A 20,974-nucleotide genomic window follows, 5' to 3' on the forward strand; every position below is an offset into this window, starting at 1 on the left:
TTTATGTGGAGGCCACAGTGTGGCTTGATAAGGAGTGCATAGGTCTGTGCCCACGATCCGAACCAGCAAACCCTGGGCTGCCGAAGCGGAGCGCACGGACTTAAACACTACACCACCGGGCTGGCCCCCTAACCTCCTTTCTTAACCTCCTCTGCTGGTCAGAGATATCTCCTGGACCCTCCAGAGGAGACTCCTGAACTTCCTCCACTGGCCGTCCTCATGGCCAACACCGTTGTTCCCCGCTGACGAGCTCCTGACGACTCCAAGTGGCCCCACATTCCAGGACTATAATACTTGGTCCAAATCTGGGGAACCCCAGGTTCGCAGTCCTAGAGAATCATGAATTTGGGGATGCGGGCTGCCATGTAAGAAAAGGCCAAAAAGGGTATAACCATTGAGTTGGAAAGACAAAGTCTAAATGAGGAAGACACAAAATCTTTAACTCGGGGACAGTGTGAACGCAACCTCGGCTGCACTGGTGTGAAGTGGCCACAGCTCAAGGATCCAAGTGCTGGTTCCCCGCCCAGGGCTGAAAGTAGACACAGCTTCAAATAAAGCTCGGAAAGAAGTCATGGCTCTGTGGGCCTTCACTGATGGAAACCAGGAGGTGGGGGGATGGTCCTGACCGCCAGGGCTGCTGTCAGGAAAGGGCCCTCCCCCAACAGTCCAGCAGCAGGGTGCCATGGTCTCTGGGGCAGGCCTCAGCAAGGCCACCGAAACTGTGGCTGGAATCAGTCCCTCCCAGGTGCCCCTGTGCCAGGTCCTGGCCCCAGGCCCTGAGTTCCTCCTTTTGTCCTGTCACTCTTTATAACTGTGTTTCGCTCCCACAGGTCTCCCTGGGCCTCTGGCCTGGCCACAATACTCCTGAACCCCACCCCTTCGGATAAGGGCAGTTGGTCAAGCAAAGAAGCGAAGGCTTAGAGGAAATCCTTGCCCACGTTCTAAAATCCCCTCAGCTCTCTACCTGGCACTTGGCCTGCGGCCATGGCCACACCAGCCACAACTTTGGCAGAGCCCCGGCCTTACCCGAGGACTCTGGGTGCCACTTACTCAGGTGGCCGAGTGTCCGGCCCCAGGGCCCTCTGCAGGGAGATCCGGTCACTGGCAAAGGCGTTGAAGCAGTGCTTCTTGTAGCCCTCTTCCTTTTCCTGGGTCTCCTGCGGGGTCCACTTGTCCTTCTGAAATGCTTTCCCGTCCGCCCCAGGGCTATTGGGGTCCTGTGGTGGCCGTTCCCAGAAGGGCTTCAGCTCAGCTGGAGTATAGAACCCGGGGAGGCAGGACTGGTTTGTGGAGACCAGTGTCCCCTGGGGCTCTGGAGCCCTGATCTGGAGCTTGGGCATCGAATCCCGAAGGTTGTTCACGGCCCCCATCATGAGGTCCAGGACGTGATCCTTCTGGCTCACCAAGGACTTCAGCCATGGCTTCTCCGTGGCCTGTTCCCTGCTGCTTACATCCCTCTGCAGGATGAAGAGGAAGAACACAAAGGCGCTGCCCACCACAGCCAGGCGCAGGGGCATGTGACGTCTGCGGAGGAGCCTCATCCTCGGGCACCACCGGGGACGCGGCTAGGTCAGCTCCGAGTGCTGGGCTGGACCCTGAAAGAGCTCGATGCGTGGTGGCGGCCACCCCTTGGAGCCTGAGCCTGAAAAGGGAGGGGATGAGAGAGAGAAATGAGCCAAGCCAGGGGTGGGGAGGGGAGTGAGGGGGCTTGAGGTTCAAGTCCTGACTCTAGCTGAATGGTGACATCGCCTTAACCCCGTCACTTGACTTCCCTGCACCTAAGTTTCCTCCGTCCATAAAGCGAGGAGATGGGCGCAGCGTTTCCTTCCTGCCCTAAGACGCCGACATTCACGGATCTAGAACAACTGGAACACCGAAACTCGACGTGAAGAGACTTAAATGACATAACCACTTCGGGAAACAATTTAGCATTATCAAGTACAATTTGAAACGTACGGACTCCATGACCCCACAGTTCCACTCCTGGTTTGATATCCCAGATAAACTCCAGCACACGTGAGCCAGGGGGCAGGTACCAGCATGTCTCTAGCCACAATGACTAAAATGGCAAAAACAAGGCAGAATCCAAATGTCCATCAGCAGTAGAGTGAACAAACAGCGTGAAACAGCCACCCCATGGGGGATATACAGCAGCGACAAAGAATAAACTGCTTCAAGGGGCAACAACAGAGGCGACGTTGAGCAAAAAAAGCAAGTTGCAGAAAGATATGTACATTATGATTCCATTTACAGAAAATTTAACAATGTAAAACTAAACAACACATTTCTGCAACTACAAAAATGACTATGCGGTAAAGCTATAAAGAAAAATAAAGGAATGCTGAAACCAGAGTTTCTGGGGGAAAAGATATGGGAATAGACACACAGGGGGACCTCAAAGGAAAGAGTTTTTTTCTTAAAGTGGATGGCGGCTGGTACTATTATTCTTTATACCCCCTCACATATTTTATCAGTTTTCTTCTTCATCTATTCATATTTAATAAAAAGTTTTTTTTTAATCCAAGATTCTATGACAACACCTTGCAGGCAGGACTGGGCTTGTGTGTCAGCAGCTTCCACCCCGAGGCACGTGGTCCCACGGCTCAGAGGATGAATGTTTGCAAAACTTCCTCTTGTGCTCCAGAAGCACAAGGCTTACCGGGTTAAGTGCTAGAAACCAGTGGCAATAGACCTGGGCACAAATCCTGGTTCTGCCCCTTCTAGTAGTAACAGCACCTGCCTCCTAGGGTTCACAGAAGGATTGAGTTCAATGAAATAATTCACGGAAAAAGCTTAGCAGTCTCCGCACACAGTAAGTTTTCAAAAAGTGTTAGTTTTTATCATTAGCAGCTGCGTGACCCTTGGACAAATTTCTTAATTTCTCTAAGCCTCAATTTCCTCATCTATAAAGTGGGGGTAACTAATACCTAACTCCCAGGGCTGTGGTGAGGATTAAATCAGAGATAACGTATGTCAAACACTCGGCAGAGTGCCTGGCACATACCGAGCCCTCAATAAATGGTATCAATTATTTCTGTTATTATGATGAATAAATCCTTGCTCAACTTCCCAGCAATTATCCTCAAGCACCTGGTCCTTGGCCAAAGCCGCACTCATTATCCCATGATAGGTCTTGCTTAAAAGTAACTCCAGTTGAACTATTTACTGCTGTTATTTCAACAAGCAAGCTGCTGCATATGGGGAGGCCTGGTGTCGGGGGTCACTTAGATCTGGAGACTATGTGGCCGTCATGGTCTCAAGGGGCAGCAGGGTTCACTCTGGTTGGGGGGAGACAGGTGGTTTCCTTTGATAACAAATTCAGCAGCAGCATGAAAAATTAAATAAAATGAAATCTCGTTGAGCGTCTATTCTGTGTTAGGTGCTGTCTGGGACAAAGGAGATGTTCAACTGGCCAGTATTGATTGAATATGTGCTGTATGCCAGGTCCTCTGCCAGATGAGGAGACACAGAGATGAGCAAGCCCAGCCTGCAAGGAGCATACAGTCAGTCGGGGGAGCCAGATTTTAAATGGAGATCACCTGGTGAGAAGATAGCATGAGGGAGTCACCTTCGGGTGCTGAGGGAGAGAGGATGCAAGTAGGGGAGGGTAACGTTTGAGAAGAGGTCCCCCAGCAGAAGCTTGGGCTGAGCACTAACCCACAAGTAGGAGCTGGCCAGGCGAGGTGAGCACACTCCAGGCAGAGGGAACAACATATACAAAGGCCTAGAGGCAGGAGACAGCAGGGCCAGTCAGAGAACTGCAAGTCGTTCAGTATGGTGGGAGCATGAAGCCTGATGGGAGTAGCAGAAGATGGGCCTGGAAAGGTGGCTGAAACCAAGTCATCACGCCGAGGAGTTTGCCCTTGACCTGACCTGAAGCAATAACGGATTTGTGGGGGGCCCAGCGTTACAGGAAAAGCAACATGACAGCTGGTGGAGGGCGTCCAGGAGAGGGGTCTGCCAGGCAGCCGGACGGCCAGTTAACAGGGCTTGGGGTCCAACCCAAGAGAGCAGCAGCGCTGATGAGGAGGGAGGGTGTGGTGCCAGGAGAACTCCCTTGGGTGGACAGTTCACCCCAGCTGGGACACAGAGGGACACAGAGAGGTATGAGACAATGCTGTTCCCCGTGGGAGTTTAAAATCTAGTTGGAGAAGAAGAATAACTGGTAGCAGTGGGTCCAGGGAGCACCTGTCCAGGGAGGGGACAGGAACAAGAAAAGATCCTTCTCTGAATTCCCTTTTCTACTTTGAACCCTGATTACATTACCTATGCAAAAATTAATAAAATTGAAATGGAGCAGTGGCACAGACACCAAGGGCCAAGCTGAGGAAGGCAGAGCTGCCCGGGCTTGCAGAAGCTGCCCAGGAGGAAACGGGCATTCGACGGAGAGGCTCTTTCCTGCCCTGGGGGTTGAGCTCTGCTGGGCCAGCACAAGGGCTTCTGCTTGATCTAGACCCCTCATCAGTTCTGGAACTGCCCCAGCTAAGCACAGACAGAGGGCCCGCAGAATGGGGAAGTGTTTGCCGTGACAGTGTTGCACCATCCTGCAGGCTGCACCTTCCCCGATACTTTCTGTCTGCCTGTCCACTCCAGCAAGAAAGAGGGAGCACAGTCAGAAACAAAGGCGTGGGAACAGCTTAGTTACCGGCTGCTGCCAAGTGCTCAAGACTCACCTCCTCCAGGAAGGCCTCCCTGATTGTCTCACTCAGAATCACCAAGGTCACTCCAACTTTCTCCTGGCATTGCCTCGTGGTCCTTTGCAGTGGGGTTCGCCTTTGCTCCTTTTATTGGCCCTGGAGAAAGAGTTGTTGTTAGTGCCGTTAAGTCAGTTCCAACTCCTACTGCCCCTGGGCACAGCAGAGCAGGACCCTGCTTGCTCTTCTCGCAACATCCTCTCATCTTCCAGCACTATATCAGATAATGCCCCACTGCTATTCATAGGGTTTTCATGGCAAATTTTTTGGAGGTGGGTGGCCAGGTCCTTCTTCCTAGTCTGTTTTAGTCTGGAAGCTCCGCTGAAACCTGTTCCCCTAAGGGGACCCTGCTGGTATTTGAAATACTGGTGGTGTAGCTTTCAGCGTCACAGCAACACACAGCCACCACAGTATGACAACCGATAGATGGGTGTGGTGCCCTGACCGGGAAACGAATGCCTCGGCGGTGGCGGCGAGAGCAGGGAATCTTAACCACTAGAACATCAGGTTTCTGCTGGAGAGGGAGACCGAGGGTCACGCCAAGCCCTTCCCAGGCTTCTGCTCTCGCAGTCCAACGCTTTCTCGCTGGAGCCTGCACTTTCTCAAGGTACTAACCACATCCTGAAACGAGACACCTGTGATTAGCCCTGGCCGATGGGATTCGCTCTCTAGTTTGTGTGCTCAGCATGCGGGCAAGAGGAAAGAGTTCCTGAGGAGAGACACACAACCTGGCAGAAGCCAGAAGACTTCAGGGTTAAGGATCCTGCTCCCTGTGTAGGAGCCGATTCCCAGAAGTGTGGTGAGCAAGGTCGGGATGTCACCCCCAACCACGCTTGGTGAAGGAAGTGTAGGCATGTAGGACTTTGTCTAGTGCAGGGCTTCACAGGCTCCTCCCCACCCCAGTGGGCTTGTGTGACTCCCTCACCTTCGGGCTCCACGGCCTGGCCTCCAGGTCCACTGGCAAGTATGCCCACAGCTCTCCACCACTCATTCCCCTCCTGCTGCTGCTGAGCATTCATCCCCAACTCTTTTCCCTCCAGCCACCCTTGGGATCGTAACACATCAGATCATCTTGGTTTCAGTACTGAGAAGACACCAGAAATCCTCTTCTTCCAGGAAGCTTTCCTAGGTTGAGCAAATGGGACCTGCTTTCCTGGCCCCACCAGCCAGAACACAAACTTACCTTCTCTCACTGGTATAAGGGAACTGAGGTTTCACCCAGCCCAGTGTCCACCAAACCACTGATGCATAGGATTGTGAAATAAATTTAAAGCGTTGCAAATTAGCATGGAAAAAATTTTTTTTTTTTGAGGACGATTAGCCCTGAGTCAACATCTGCTGCCAATCTTCCTCTTTTCGCTGAGGAAGACTGGCCCTGAGCTCACGACCGTGCCCATCTTCCTCTACCTTATATGTGGGATGCCTACCACAGCATGGCTTGCCAAGCGGTGCCATGTCTGCACCTAGGATCTGAACTAGTGAACTCCGGGCCAGCCGAAGCAGAACGTGTGCACTTAACCACTGTGCCACTGGGCCGGCCCCTGGAAAAAATTCTTTAAAAGATCAGAATAGGACAAAAAAGAATATACCAAAGTGCTCACGTGTAATACGGGTAAGTATTGTTTTGTTAAAATTTCATTTCAGTTATTATACATACATGTGTAGGATCTACCGAAAGTCTAGTGTGGGGGCCGGCCCCATGGCCCAGTGGTTAAGTTCCCATGCTCCGCTTCAGTGGCCCAGGGTTTCACCAGTTCGGATCCTGGGCGTGGACAAGGCACCGCTCATCAAGCCATGCTGAGGCGGCGTCCCACATGCCACAACTAGAAGGACCCACAATAAAAAAATACAACTATGTACCAGGGGGTTTTGGGGAGAAAAAGGAAAAATAAAATCTTAAAAAAAAAGTGTAGTGCGGTTTTAAGCTTTAATAACTTCAGAACTATAAATGCCACAGACTTACAAAGAACATCATTTGAAAGTTTTATTCAAATTTCTTTTACTTTGTTTAGTTTTATGAATTTTGAATAGTAAATTTTTATTTTAATGTTTCTCATCCATTTAAGCTGATAAACATTTCCTGATACAAAATTAAAATGAAAAATTTGTTATTCAAAATTCATAAAACAAAAGAAAGAAAGCAAATTAAACGAATCCATTTTCAGGGCTGGCCCAGTGGCGCAGCGGTTAAGTTCACACGTTCTGCTTTGGCAACCTGGGTTCACCAGTTCAGATGCCAGGTGCGGACACAGCCCCACTTATCAAGCCCTGCTGTGGTAGGCGTCCCACATATAAAGTAGAGGAAGATGGGCACGGATGTTAGCTCAGGGCTAATCTTCCTCAAAGAAAGGTGAAAATTAAAAAAAGAATACGTTTTCAAATCACGCTTTTTTGTTAGTTTGTAGAATTCATACCTCTGAGTGAGGAAAGTGTAAAACTGCCCTAAGACTTTTGGGATACCCTGTCACACGCTGAGTAGGTTAAGTTTTGTAAAATGTCTTTCTTAGGCCTGCCCAGGGATGTAGTGGTTAAGTTTGTGCCCTCTGCTTTGGCAGCCCGGGGTTTGCAAGCCCAGATCCTGGGTGCGGACCTAGCTGTGGCAGCATGCAACATATAAAATACAGGAGGACAGGCACAGATGTTAGCTAAGCGACAACCTTTCTCAAGCAAAAAGACTGGCAACAGATGTTAGCTCAGGGCCATTCTTCCTCACACACACCCACACCCACACACGCAGTCTTACTTTGGTCCAGTCACAGAAATTTGAAAACCAATGCTTCCACCTTTTTATCACTTGCAAAGTCTAGCATGAGTTTTGTACGTAGTAGACATTCCATAAACTTTTGTAAATAAATGAGATGAACCCAGAGGGGTTAAAGTGACCTATTCAAAGCCACAAAGGTAAGTGCTGGCTTCATACATGATGTTTCGAATGCACATACGACAGTAAGCATTCTCGTTCCTTGGCGCCACTTTGACCTGGTATGTCTGTGGGTCCGACACCCTCCTTTCACAGGTGAGGCCAAAGTGGTCAGGTGACTTCTCCAGCTCTTGGCTTCCAGAAGCAGACATCACCAGTCTCCCAACTCCCACTGCTCTTGCGTCCCCCTTGGATGTCACCTGGGGGAGTTTGCAGACCAGGTTTGGCACTCCTGAGCCCGGGGGCAGGGGGATCCCCCGCCACCGCCCCACTCTCTTATAGACACCTTCCTCCCCTATCTGGCACTTATCTCCGCCAAATCCCGCCCAGGACGACAAACGCTTTAAAAAGGCCAAAATTGGAAGTCCCAGGCAAAGTTTCAGCTTTTGTGAAAGCCAGGGTCAGCCACCCGGAACACGCCCTTGCTGGCCAGGTGGCCTCTTTGTAACAAAGTTTCTTTCTGTTTATCAACCAACCTGCTCACCTCCGGAGACGTGGCAGCCAGGAAGTACCAGTCTCAACCCCACCACAAGGATGTTTGCTCAAGTTACTCACACGACAGCCCAATTACAGGTTTCTTGGAAAAGTGACGACTGTCACCACTGTCACAGAGGGTGCAGGTGTGTGGAGTGAGACATCACTCTGGGGAGGGGACAGATCAATTTTAAGCTACTGGTGAGGTCTGTTTTGGCCAAATGATTCTCCCTTACTTCGAAAGAACCTTCTTGCCATCAAACACAGCCCCCATTTCACTTCCTCTGTTCTCTTGCAAATCATCTCCTCCAAACCCCTCCTCCCACTTCTGACCCTTTTGATTACAGAAGGCTGGGAGGTTTCCCCATAATTACACCTTCAAGACACTTCAGCCTCTCCCCAGGACTAAAGCTGCAGGACTGTGGCTTATTTTCCCAGAAAGATGCACTGAAAGTTATTTCTGTAGCTAGTCTATCAAGCTTTTTCCCCAGGAAATCTAGGTTCATCTTATGTTTGCGTAACATTTTAAGCTTCAACATCGAACATTTAACACAAACACGGGATTTTCAATTGAAAAACGGAGCGCAATTTCGCTCACGCTGCATACCTTGGCATCCGATGGATGCTCAGCAGATATTTGTTGATTTATTCCAAGTTTGTAAAAGTCACTGAAAATCAAAGTAACACGTGACCAGACAGGAAGTTCACCAGCTCACGGGTTTTTCGCTGGAGGACCTCCGGGCCCTTGCCAGGTGGGGCAGGGCTGTGCAATTGTTCTCACATTGAGCCTGGACACTGCTGGCTCCTAGCAAGCCAGGGATGGAGGAGGAACGAAGGTGGGCGGGAGGTGGGGTGTCTTAATCACCTAGGCACCCCGATGGGAATCAGGCTGGGTTTGACAGAAGGCAAAAAAAGGAACTTGAACTGAGTCTATCATGTGTCAGTTGGGGTTGGGTGTGGAGGGGGAGTTAACAGGAGGGGTGTTCCTGAAGCCCTGGGCTGGTCTCCAGACCGCAGGGTGGTGATGGGAGCGGACAGACCCGAAGTTTTTCCTTTTCTCCTCACCCCACAGTCTGCTCCTGGCTGTAGGACTTCTCCCTAGGGCCACCAGAGACTCAACATGCCACTCTCTGAATGCGGGTCTGTGCCCTGCCCTCTAAGTGGCCAGTCTTCTCAACTCCCCCACTGCTGCGGGTAGCATCGAAATCCTTGAAACAACCCCTGCCCCACTCCCAGGCATGGAGCTTTTAAACCCTCCTCAATGTCAGGTTCACTCCACGCCCACTCCCAAATCCTGCTGATTCATCCCCTGCCTCCTGGATCCTCCTCTTCCTCTCCGCTCTCCAAACCGCCAGCTGAGCTGGTGCCCTTATCGCCCAGCATCTGGAGGATCTGCCGAAGCCACCCCGGCCTCCTCTGCGTGAGGCCTCTCTCTTCCTTTCTCAGTCGGAACAGCCGTATTCATATTCCTTCTTTGCCATGCGGCCTGGGCAGTCTGCTTCCTGTCTGCCACTCACCCTCACTGGCTAGCTTTTCCTCCTCAAAGCCTTTCTTTCCCTTATCTTCTTGCTAAACAAGCTATATTTCTTTTCTCTTTCAAATTCTTCCTTGAAACTCCCCCCTCTAAGAAGCCTCAGGCTAAGGAGCATCCTACTGTCCTCAGTTTCCCCACCCATGTGTCCCCCTGTGGGACTGCGCCACTCGATTTCATAGGGGAGGCAGAACCAACAGGCCTGGATACTAGGCCATCTAGATCCTGCCTTCTCTTTCCTTCCTGGTCTTTAAATCCTGGCCCCCAATCTTCTGCCCCCAGAATGCTTTTCCGACCAGTCCACCTGGCCTGCCAATCCCTGTAGCATCCCTCTGTCCTGAGGGATTTGGTTATGCTGCTCTGCTGTCCTTTGTCCTCTGCCACAGGTATAGCTGAGGGTGAGGACTGGCTTTCTTCCTTCCTTCAAATCTCTAACTAGGGCTCAGGACCAGGTCGCAGAGGGTACAGAATAACCTGACCTCACAGGGCTCTCCGGTGCCACAAAAGAGTCTTCTAACAGTCCTTTTTCTCCCCAGACTGAACCCACCCTTGCACACTGAGCAAGCCTTTCACGCAGCACAATCACAGTATTGAGCTGGACACAGAGACAGGCACTGCCCCGCACTTGACCTCTCGTTTATTCAAACCCTCACTCTCATTCCCATCAAATGAGAACTGGCATTTTGGGATTTTCCAGAGAGGGGCAGAGGGCTGCATGAAGAGCTAAGTTTACCCAAGTCTCTGGCACAACCATTCACTGGGGTCCCTCTGGTGCCTAGACACCCACTCTGGTCCTCAGCTTCACTTCCAGGGCTGGAGATGTCGGAACATGTTTGTGGAAGCCAGAGAAGGTTTAAGACAATACCACCACCGTTTTTAATATTATTATTTACCATATCAAGTCAACCCACAGTGATCTCCATTTTACACAGAAGGAAACCAAAGCCCAGGGAGGTTAAGTAACCTGATCAAGGTCACACAGCTAGGAAGTAGCAGAGGCAGGATTTGCACTCAGGCCCACATCTCTCCAAAGCCCGCAATCTTAACCCTGACACCACACTGCCTTGGCTTTGGCTGGTGCTTGGAGCTTTGCCAAAGCCCTTTCAAATACACCTTCTCATTTGCTCCCCACCCAGGGAGTGTTTATGTGATTTGGCCAAGGTTAGACAGCTAAATTAGTGACAGAGCTGAGTCAGCTGCCTGCCTCCCTTATATCCACTACCGCCCTGCACTGAGAGGCCTCTGGCCCCAGGGTTAGCTGCCCTCCTGCTCCTGACTTCTGTCCTAGGCACTGGCTACACAGACTGAGCCCATGGTCGTGTCTCCTACCCAGGTCTCTCCCAGCTGAACTTGGGCTCCACTGTTTCTGATCTCAGAGGGCCTCGGACATGCGGCGCCTCCCTCGAGTTCTTCCACGTGGCTGTAGACAGGAGTCAGCTGCCCTGCCGACCGTGGGCAGTGATTACCAAGGATGAGACCACCTTGGGCAGCCCAGTTTCCTTCTCGATTCCGCCAGCTCCAGACTACCTCTTCCCTTTGACAGCCCTGTCCTGCTTTCTGCCCTGGTGCCCCTGAAAGTAGTTTTCTCTTGTCACCTCTGGGGGCCTAAAGGGAATGACACTGGTGAGGAACAGGAGCTGGGGGAAGTACCTGTGGTGATACTGGCTTCCGCTGGATAACTGGATCCAAAGTATTTCAGACCTCTCACCTTAGTGTGTACTATTCATCACACGAATGTGCCTGTCTCACCCTTCTGACCCTTCCTGGGATGGGGAGGGACAGGGCTCACCCACGGGAGAGACTAGGCCCTGGGTAGTGCACACACATCTCTGGAAAGATGAGCACCAGCCCCAGGTTCTTTGGTGAGTCAAGTTGTTAACCTCATGCGGAGTCTGTAAACTGCATTTGTGGGTCTGGAGCTGGGCTGAGAGCAGGATGTGAAAGTCCTTCCTGGGACCGTTGCAACGGGCCAGCAGCTAACAGAGGGGGTCTGGTCCAAGCTTTGCTGGCAGACTGAACCCTCCCTGGTGCCCCACTGCACACACACAGTCTGCGATGACTGGCTCTGGGGGCGAGTAGCAAACTGTTTCTCCTTTCGCTTCGCCTGGGGCTCGGAACAAGTGACCGGGAAAGCGGGAAGTTGGTGACAGTCAGAGTCATGAACACCCGTCAGACTCCCTCCCCACAATACCACACCGCTCCCACTCCCCAAAGGGCCCAAGCCTCCAGAGGGAGGACATCCGAGACCCGACCCCCACCAGGAAGCTTCTCTTCGCTTGCCCCACCTGCTCAGGAGCAACGTGGCCCTGGCAGGAGGAAGCTTCTGAAAGATTTTCTTAGTGGAGCACATGGGGTGGCCCAACCGGGGAGACGGGGCACAGAAAGCATGCGGGGAGGGGGGTGGGGGGGTTAAGAGAAGAGGCTGTAAAGCCCGGGAGGGAGACTTGGCTTGTCCCTCTCCCACCGCACTCCTCCAAGACCCAGAGGCCTGAGCTTTTCATTCATCCTTTAAGGAAGGCGCAAAGATGGAGGGGGGTCCTACCGAGGGAGGGGCCAGAGGCCACCACGACGGATGAGGACCAGGCTGGCCCAGCCCCTTCATCTTACGGTGGGGGGCGGTGAGGAGGAAGCGGAGGAGGGGAAGGTTGGCGGAGCGGGGAGGTGGGGAGCAAGGACTTGGCAGAAGCGCGCTCGACCGGAGGAAAGTCCCGAAAGCGGGAGAGCTCTGGGCTCCCAGGCCAGGGGGAGGGTGGAGGGGCCTGGGAGGGTCGCGGGCTGCCTCGGCCGCTTACCTGTCGCGCCAAGGCAGAGCCGCAGCCGCGCCGCCGACCGGCTCGCCGGCTTCCCGACGGGACGTCCTGGAGGGCGGGGCCGGGGCGGGCCCTGCAAGGCTGCTGGGGCGCGCCCTCCCCGCCCCTCCCCTGCCCGGCCAGGTGCAGGCGGTCACCCGCCGCGTCCCCGAGCGCTGCAGCCGGCAGCGGAACGCCCTCTGCTCCTAGGGCCGCCTGGAGGCTGGCGGCCGGGTCGGGGGCGTCCCCCGCCCCGTGCGCCCCACCTGCCGGCCGCTGCTAGGAGCCCAGCTTCTCCAGATCGCAGCCCACCCCGGGATGCAGCCTCCGCGGCCAGGCTCTCAGCGCCGAAAAAGATCGGAGGGTCCTAGCCCCCTCCAGGACGACAGGCATTAGCCGAGCCGCCGGTGGCGCGGAGCTGCGTGTGCATGGAACCGCAGCGTGCGCCGCGCGGGCTCGGCGGCGGCGCGGCCGGAGCGCTCAGAGCCCGGAGGCAGCGGCGCCGGAGGGGAAAAACGCGGCCGGGCAGCGAGGAGCCCCGGGGCTCCGTCCCAGGTTTGCTTCTCATTGGCAGGGTGGTCTGGGACAAAGGACTCCTCCTCTGCATCCAACAACTGCAGGTGTTAACTGTGTGCCACGAGCTAGGGCTGCATGTGCAAGGTCTCAGGGAAACCAGCAAATACCTACGATTATTATCCGGAATGTACATGGGAGGCGGGTGATCACACAGCCGGAGTGCTGCTCAAAGTGTCGTTCCCGGAGCAGCAGCAGCAGCATCTGATAATTTGTTAGAAATGTAGATTCTTGGGTCCCACTCCAGACTAAATAATCCGAAACGCTAGGGATGGGGCCCAGCAAGGTGTGTTTTTAAAAGTCCTTCAAGTGATTCTGGTGCACGCTCAACTTTGAGAACCATTGAACAAGCAGCGGCAGGGCTGGAGTCAGAATACAGGTGAATTCACTTCCTAAACCCGTGCTCTGAGTCACCCCGCCAGGGCCTCGGGCTGCTGGCTCACCGGTTCTCTCGGCTCTAAGGTTCTGTGATGTAATCTTCTGGGTCTTTATCTCAGCAATAGAGAAGTAGAGTGGAGGACTCCAGACTCCAAATAGCCGATAGTTTGGAAATTTTCTGTGGTAGAAACTTGGACCACTAATTCTGTTTTTCTTTTATTTTGATATTTAAACGAGTTTGTATTTCTAAGTCCGTAAGACCTGGGAGTGGGAGTGTGGGTGGCTGGATCTGAGCAAGAAGACCTTCTGAAGTGAACTGGGAAACGCGGGGGAAGTCTCTTGGGGATTAACAATTGGATGGAGGGGAGTAATCCTGTTTTCTGATCTGGGACCCCCCCCTTAGGACTGAGCTATTGAGGAGGCCAGAGGTTTAGCAGCGATGGAGTCTGGAGAGAGGAGCCCAGGGGAGCATGGAGAAGACCTTACCCAGCTACACTAGATCAGGAGGATGGACATTCCCGACGGAGTAGAAAAGGGAGGCGTCCACTCACTCTAGACACGGTCACCCGTCTCCCCTAACTCCTAATAGCTGAGTGATTCCCCCACCCCCACCTCCCTTTCTTTCACACTAGAGACTCTTTGGGGCTCAAGTTCCTAAAGGGAGACTTTCTACAGAGGTTACCTTGATCATACGTTTTAGCCCCTTTACAGACCCTCAGGGCTCATTCTAACTCACACTGCTCCAGCTGCCACCATTCTTGTCACTTGTCTTGTTCGATAGCTATCTTTCTCAGGATAAGGGCATTTCCTATTGAAGACTGGGGGATGCTCCCCCTCATTTCTCTCTTTCTGGGGGCTAGACACTCCTATATGAGTCTGACCCTAAGGTCTTTGCCCCACCCTTCCTCTAACTTTGCTCTGTGACCCTCAGGGATTGTGTGATCTTGACCTGGCCCTTGGAACTTAGTCAGGACCCAACATGATTTGAGGATGATGGGCTAGCCTGGACTCACAGCCTCCGTTCTTCCCCAGGACAGAGTCATGTCCACTAACCCCATCCTGGAGTTCCTGAGAAGGTGGTGCCCAGCTTCCCAAGGAAGCAGCATCGTCTGTGTTGTGTGCTCCACGTTCTGGAAGCAAATTACTCATCCTATTTTACTTGGGCTGATTCTGGTTTTAAACATGACTTTGAGTCCGCAGAATAATCAGCTGCCTAATTTGGAGGCACATGTAGTCCGCAGGATGTGTGACCCACCCACCATGTGTCATGCACTGAGCTGTTCCCTTCTGGCGGGAAGGACAGGCTCCCTGCCTTCCGCTCCAGGAAGGCCTGGAGATGAACCACTGCAGAATGGTGACTCTGACCTCAGCCTGCCTCTGGTGGCAGGCCACTTAAAAAAATAGTTTTCTTTAATTGAAAAAGTTATATAGGCACATGGTTAAAATTCAAACGCTATAAAAAGATATACGATGAAAGATACATTTCCCCCCTCCCTGGACCTTGGTCCTTCTCTCCAGAAATCTTCTCTGCATATTCATGACCAAGGCTCTTGCCATCATTCAGCTCCTCTGCAGGACTTGCCTGAATTCCCTGCTCTTCAGCAAGTCCTGTGAATTTCATTTTTTTCTCACAGTCTTATTTTTATTTCTTGGCCGTTTTGGATTCTGTTTTTGGGTGTTCTGAGTTTCGCTTTTCACATCAATATGCTTCCGGGGGTTCCCCCTTTAAGGCAGGAAGTGTGGTGGGGAGCAGATCAGTTGAAGCAAACTGAGACAAGGACAGCTCTGTGAGGCTGTTGACGTCAGCTTCAGTCCTTATCAAGTCTCTTCCTTCCACACGCAGTCCCTGGTGAGGGGACCTCTGGGTGGAGCGGAATGAGGGAGACTTGCCCATCTGGAGGGGGTGCTGGCACCACTTAGCAGGGAAAGTTTGCAGAAGAAGTACTCAAGATGCCCAGGATCTGGGGGCACCTTTTGCAAAAGGGAAGTTTAACCATTGCGAAGAATAAAACCTCTAAATGCTTACAAGGTTTGCTGTGAGAACTCTTTCTGCCCCAAATTATGATATCTTATTGTTTAATAGCTCTCTTAAAAGAAAGAAAGAGATATGCACAGTGAGCCTTCTGAAACGTAATTGGATCTCAACCTGATAGTTATGTTGTCCAAAGGGAAGTAATAAAAGGGGTAATAAATGATCCCCCAGAGCAAACTATCCCCAGCTTACAGCAAAACCTCTGTTATCTGTCCCTAAAAAGTGGGAGAGGAGGTTCCTGTCTTCTTAGACTTTGAAAAAACAGTGAATTTCATTAGGGTGAAATCTATCAGATAGCATCTGAATGTTGTTTAATATTACTTTGGAGTGAAAGTAAAAGAGAGGCGGTGGAATAACTCAAGGGCAGTTCTCATGTCCTGATGTCTGATGTCCTCTGAATGTCCTGAAATTTTTGCCTCATTGCTTATTAGTTCCCATGGAATCTTATTTATTTTCAACAGGTAAAATGTACATATGGTACTACAATCAAAATTCCAAAAGTATAGTGAAGTGTAAGTCCGTCCGTTCCCTCCCCCCACACCCCGTCACCTAATTTTCCTCCCCAGAGGCAGCCGGTGTCATCAGTTTCTTTTGATTCTTTCTAGAAACAGCCCAGAGAAGGAGTCACCTTGATTTTAGCAAGTACCTGAAATCGTAACTTTTTTTTATTATGTTGTCTGCAATGGTTACAGTCACTTTAAAAGCAGTCAGCTTACTGAGCTCTCTTTGTGGCTCTGATAGATTTCCAATTGATTCTCTTGGGTCTTCTAGGTAGACAGACGTATCAACAGCTTTGCTTTTGGCAAAGTGAAAGCAGATTTGGAGTGAGACCTGAGTTGGATCCTGGCTCTTCCAACTACTCACTGTCTGACTTTAAATTCAGCCTTTAAAAAACGTTGGCACTCTCCAAAGGCAGCATGTAGGTGCAAAGTGGTCCTCCCCCCCTCAGTGTGGTGGGTAGAGTGGGTAGAGGCCACACAGAGCCAAGGACTGTCCCTCTGCCGGCTCCTGGGTCCGTTCCACCTGGATCTGCGGATAAATCCAGAGGACTTTGATCTCAGGGATTTCTAATCACCCGGAGATCAGGAGGAGACACTGAAGGGAAGCCCTAAACTAGAATGATGTTTTCTTTCTCCGTGAATAGAATGTGGGTTATGTTTGCTGAGAGCAGATTAAAATAGATTTTATCGTTTGAAATCAGGGATTACAGAAACTCTTTGAAGAGCTGCTGATTCTCAGTGAAGCCTACAGCCCCCCCACTGTGGTAGTGGGTGGAACAGTCAACCTCAGTGGGGATGTACGTGGGTTTTCTCAGAGTTCAGACCCACTGCCAGACAGGAAGCTGGTGATAGTTGGTGAGGAGTGGTGCTAAGAGAAACCTATGGTTAGTGAGGGAAAAACCCACGTTCTTAACTTTCCATAGAATTTTGTCAACTAGAAGGGATGCCCCAGAATATCTCAAGGATCACTGCACCCTTTCACCACTCCATGGACAAGGGGATTGGGGATGTGGATTATCTAGTTTACTTACATGACATAATTTTTTTCAGCAGGACCTTAGAGGAGCATGAATGAACTCCTTCATGTTTTCTACTGTCAGGAGAAGACAGACCTGAAGTGGTGCCTTGATATACGCACATTCTGCCAGACTACAGTAAGATGTGACAGGCATATATTGTCAGAACAAGGGCTGCACTCAAACTTTGAAAAGATATTGGCTCCACTTATTAATGATCAAGACTTAAAATATCCTGGAGTTTGGCTGTTGTAAGAGGTTTATGGGAAACTATTCTAGGCTTGCCAAACCACCAAGTGACTTCACAGGTACAAAACATGGATGCCCCAAGAACAGGAGAAGAACCCCCACTAGGGGGAGCTGGAGATGGACTTTTAGGACCTTGGTGGTCTCTGTGATGTGTTATCCTGTCCTGGCATTCAATACCCTGGTGAACCCACAAGTGCTAAATTTGAAGGCTATGGGGGTCAGGATAGCTGACCCCTCAGCTTTTGTTGGTCCCTGGGCTGTTAGTTTCAGCTCAACATGGTGATCCATTCTTCTTGCCCGATGGCCAAAGAAGGGTGTCTCCTGGGAGCCTCTGGGAAAGCTTTCATTCCTTTGAACAAAACGGATACAAGAAGAAGACAGCCCCTCGGAAGCCTAGCTGAGGACAGAGCCCACCCAGTGACAGGGTGGAGCAGAGAGGCCACAGAACCCGGACCACTGCTGACGCTGTTGATCTGGAGCTTGTATTGCTCATGGAGTCCACCCCACCATGGCATCTGTTATGTGAGATAACTCTGTGGGCTGTTCTGGAGCCAAGGGAGGGACCAAAGGGGAAAATAGGGGGCACCAGCCCAAAGGGACCCAGACCTTCTCCAAGGACATTCAGATTTTGCTTTGAGTCTACAAAAACTAGAACTTTCTACAGAACCTGGAATGCCACAGAGGAAACAATCCCACCCGGGGAGTCAGAGAACCTTAGAGCCAATATGGCCCTAAACTTTTAATTCCAGTGGCGGAGGAAGCCATGTCTGAATGGGAGCCTCAGCTGGCCGCCCGTGTAAGCAGCTTCTCTGAGACCTTGCAGAGGAGTGAAGACCTGGAGGGGGTGCTCATGCACTCCTTGCTTTTGGAACCAGAGAATTGGAGCCCAGGGAACATTCTGGAGGTGCCAGGTCACACCACCCATTCTTCACAGGGTTCTCCCACAGCCAGATGCTATGGGAGAGGCCCATCTCAGTATGTGGGTGCTGGGAGGCCGAGATAGAACTCCCCCGACCAAAGGAGAGACTCAGACTGACTGCACGGTACCCCTCAGCTGGCAGTTCTGTAATGGTGCGCAAGTTGTTTACTCTCAGTTTTCTCTTTTTAAAAAAAGGATATTAATGTGGATCTGTTGTAAAATTTAGATGAGATAATGTATGTAAATCACTCGTAATGTGCTCAGAACATAGTAAACGCTCCATTTTCAACGACAACAGTGACAACAACACAGGCACCCAGGGCCACTCCTCGGCTGCCAAGGAGAGCCACTGAGCTCTCCTAACCGTGCAGGGGCCCCTCAAGCCTGAATGGACGGATCCGTGAAGCCAACACATGGCTGTCTTGGTATGCGCCTGTAACTCCACCCAAAAGCTCTTTTTTGGAGTTTGGGATGGAGCCTCATAGCTCGTTGATGAGCTTAGCTGACCTGTGAGGTTTCGTCTGGGTTTGAGGGTGGCCAAGAATGACCACTTAGGTCCTACTCCAAGTTCTTTCATTTGGGTCTACTCCCAAAGCAGCTGGAAGCGGTGCAAAGGATGGAAATGAGACAACGGTACATCCACTGGGTGGCTGCTGCTCCCCGTGGCCTCTTCTGTCAATTCACGGAGAAGCACTCCCCAGAGTCTGGTGACGTTGGCAGCCAGTGAGGAGCAAGATGTCTGCCTGACCGGAGGAGCACCGAGCTGCAGGTTCGCTGCCTCTCTACCTCGGCCACATCACACCCAGGTCTAAAGGCCAAGCCTTGAAATTCTTCCTGTGTCAGCCTTGGAGCCGTCAGCCCTTGTCTGTACCTGTGCTGCACGCAGGAGGTTGTTAGTCCATCAGGAGCCTTATGAATTGTTAGAAGATCCCCCTTCCTCTGGGCAGATGCAGACCTGGGTCAGGGCACAGCGCGCCACGCTAAGCCTGTGCAGGGCTGAAGCTGCACGACCACCTGTGCAGCCGTGGCTGCAGCCCTGGGAGTCCCCATCTCTGTGCGGGGCCCGCTGCAGTGACCTCTGCCTTGGGGTGGGCAAAGGAAGTGGGCTTCCCTCGGTGTGAAGCCGGACATATGGGCACACTCTAGGGATCTTCCTACTTAGCCACCGTTGCTGTTTGCTGTCAGAGCAGACCCAAATCTGATACCAGGAGCTGCATGAAGGAGACAGATCACTGATCTGGAACATGGGACTGCCTGCTGAACATCAAATTAGCAGACTCCTGACCAAAGGCAGGAGAGACGGGGGACGTGACTGTGTACAAGGACAGACAGAGATCGGGAGAGGGCCAGTCAAATGTGAAGCATCTGCTCTCTTCTCTGTCTAGCATCTCTTCAGGGAACTACCTTCCTTCGATTCTCAGTCCATGAAGTTCAGATGAAGCCCACCTCACCCCCAGCACCAAGGGTGGATCTGTGATATGTACATCATATCTATGTGTGCATATCCTTTGGCCACCAGCATTGGTTTAGGGTTAGGCACATTACCCAAGCCAGGCTACTCAGCCTTGTCTGAGATATTTCCTGGAACTAGCAAAAAAGATGACCCCACCCCACATGGCCGCTGATGGAATCATTAGCTGGGAAAATGATGTAAGTTTAGAGCAGCCAATGGCTATCCTTGCTATTACATGAGGAAGGAGAGTCAGCCTGAGCATGAAGTCAATCCTGAGAAAGCAGAGAATAAAGGTAAAGAGTAAGAGGACTCTAATGATATATTTTGGACTCCTGGATCCTGCTGTACCTGAAGTCATTTATTCCTAGACTTCTCCCTTCTTTCACTTTCTTTTCTTTCCCTCTGTTTACTCTCTCTCTCCCTTTCTTCTTTTGGTTGAAATTTGTTTGAATGTTTTTGTTACTTGCAACTGAAAGAACCTGACCAGTAAACAATGTATGCACTGAACTAACTTATTGTGATAGGGAAGTTGGTAAAGGGCCATCTGTGTTCACTTAAACCCAGGCCTGGCAGGGAGGAAGCAGAGAGAAACTCCCAAGAAAAACTTAGGAAATGAAGCTTTTGACTCTCCAAGTAACAGAGAAAGAGAGTGGAGTGGAGACTCGCAGTGAGAGGTGAGGACACATTGGATTGGGAGGGATGGACTACCCATCCTTCTAGGCTTTGTCCTGTGAGATGCCCTTGAACTAGGCCATTTCCCAGGGAGGACTTGGAGATACATGGGAGACCAGGAGAACTTGGGAGAGGAGATGACCCAAAGACTAGAGAGGCAAGAGGCTAGTCCAGCGTGGGGTCTGTCTCCAAGCCCCTCAGGGCGTGCTGCACCTCGACCCCTGTTAGTGCTGGGGGGCCGGGAGAGCCCCATTTCTCCACTTCCTTACAACCTCAGGCTCAGGCACGTTGATGTTCTGTGGCCCACCACATCCCTCACGTTTGCTTTGGAGAGACTGCACCAAATTCTCAGTGGGGTCTCCCCTGTTACATATAAATAGTGCTGCTGTAAACCCTCTCTCTGCATATCTCTGGCCATTTTCCTACGGTAAACTTCTAGAAGTGGAACTTGCTAGGTCAAAGGTTATGAACATTATTAAAGTTTTTGATTCTTATTCCAGGAGGAAATATTACCCATTACTAGAAGAGACAGAAAAAGTCCCTGCCCTTGTCAACTAGGAGAGGGCTGATGGCCCATAACTAATGTAAGAGGTGACCTGTTTTTCAGAAAAACAGAGCCACATCACAATGTCTGTAATAAATTAAATTAAGACCGTAAAATGTGGTGTGGGTGCAGCAGATCACATGGCATTAAACAAATTGGACTGCCTGGTTCCCTGGAGATACACGGGACAGAAAGCAGCAGAGGGACGTAATGGGGTTAGCGTGGTGCTT

General features: G+C 51.4%; 1 protein-coding gene and 1 long non-coding RNA gene across 3 annotated transcripts in view; one reads left to right on the top strand and one right to left on the bottom strand.

Annotated features, from left to right (window-relative positions):
- The window catches only part of GALNT6 (polypeptide N-acetylgalactosaminyltransferase 6), a 34,040-nt gene extending 21,424 nt beyond the window's left edge, over positions 1 to 12,616 (bottom strand). Inside the window, exons 1-3 of the mRNA XM_044755736.2 lie at positions 12,412 to 12,616; positions 4,674 to 4,793; positions 1,051 to 1,642 (exon numbers count right to left, since the gene is read on the bottom strand). Coding sequence (XP_044611671.1) covers positions 1,051 to 1,541 — 491 coding nt within the window. The 5' untranslated portion in view covers positions 1,542 to 1,642; positions 4,674 to 4,793; positions 12,412 to 12,616. The remainder of the gene's footprint in view (positions 1 to 1,050; positions 1,643 to 4,673; positions 4,794 to 12,411) is intronic.
- On the top strand, positions 12,551 to 20,032 carry LOC106835232 (uncharacterized). Of its 2 annotated transcripts, none has more exons than XR_011497181.1 (3): positions 12,551 to 12,963; positions 15,853 to 15,903; positions 16,945 to 20,032. It is a non-coding gene; the product is annotated as an uncharacterized lncRNA (long non-coding RNA). The 2 variants fall into 2 exon arrangements; XR_011497182.1 differs by having other exon boundaries at positions 16,942 to 20,031.
- The last annotated feature ends 942 nt before the right edge of the window (positions 20,033 to 20,974 follow it).

Source organism: Equus asinus, chromosome 22 (genome assembly GCF_041296235.1).
Source record: "Equus asinus isolate D_3611 breed Donkey chromosome 22, EquAss-T2T_v2, whole genome shotgun sequence".
Classification (NCBI taxonomy): domain Eukaryota; kingdom Metazoa; phylum Chordata; class Mammalia; order Perissodactyla; family Equidae; genus Equus; species Equus asinus.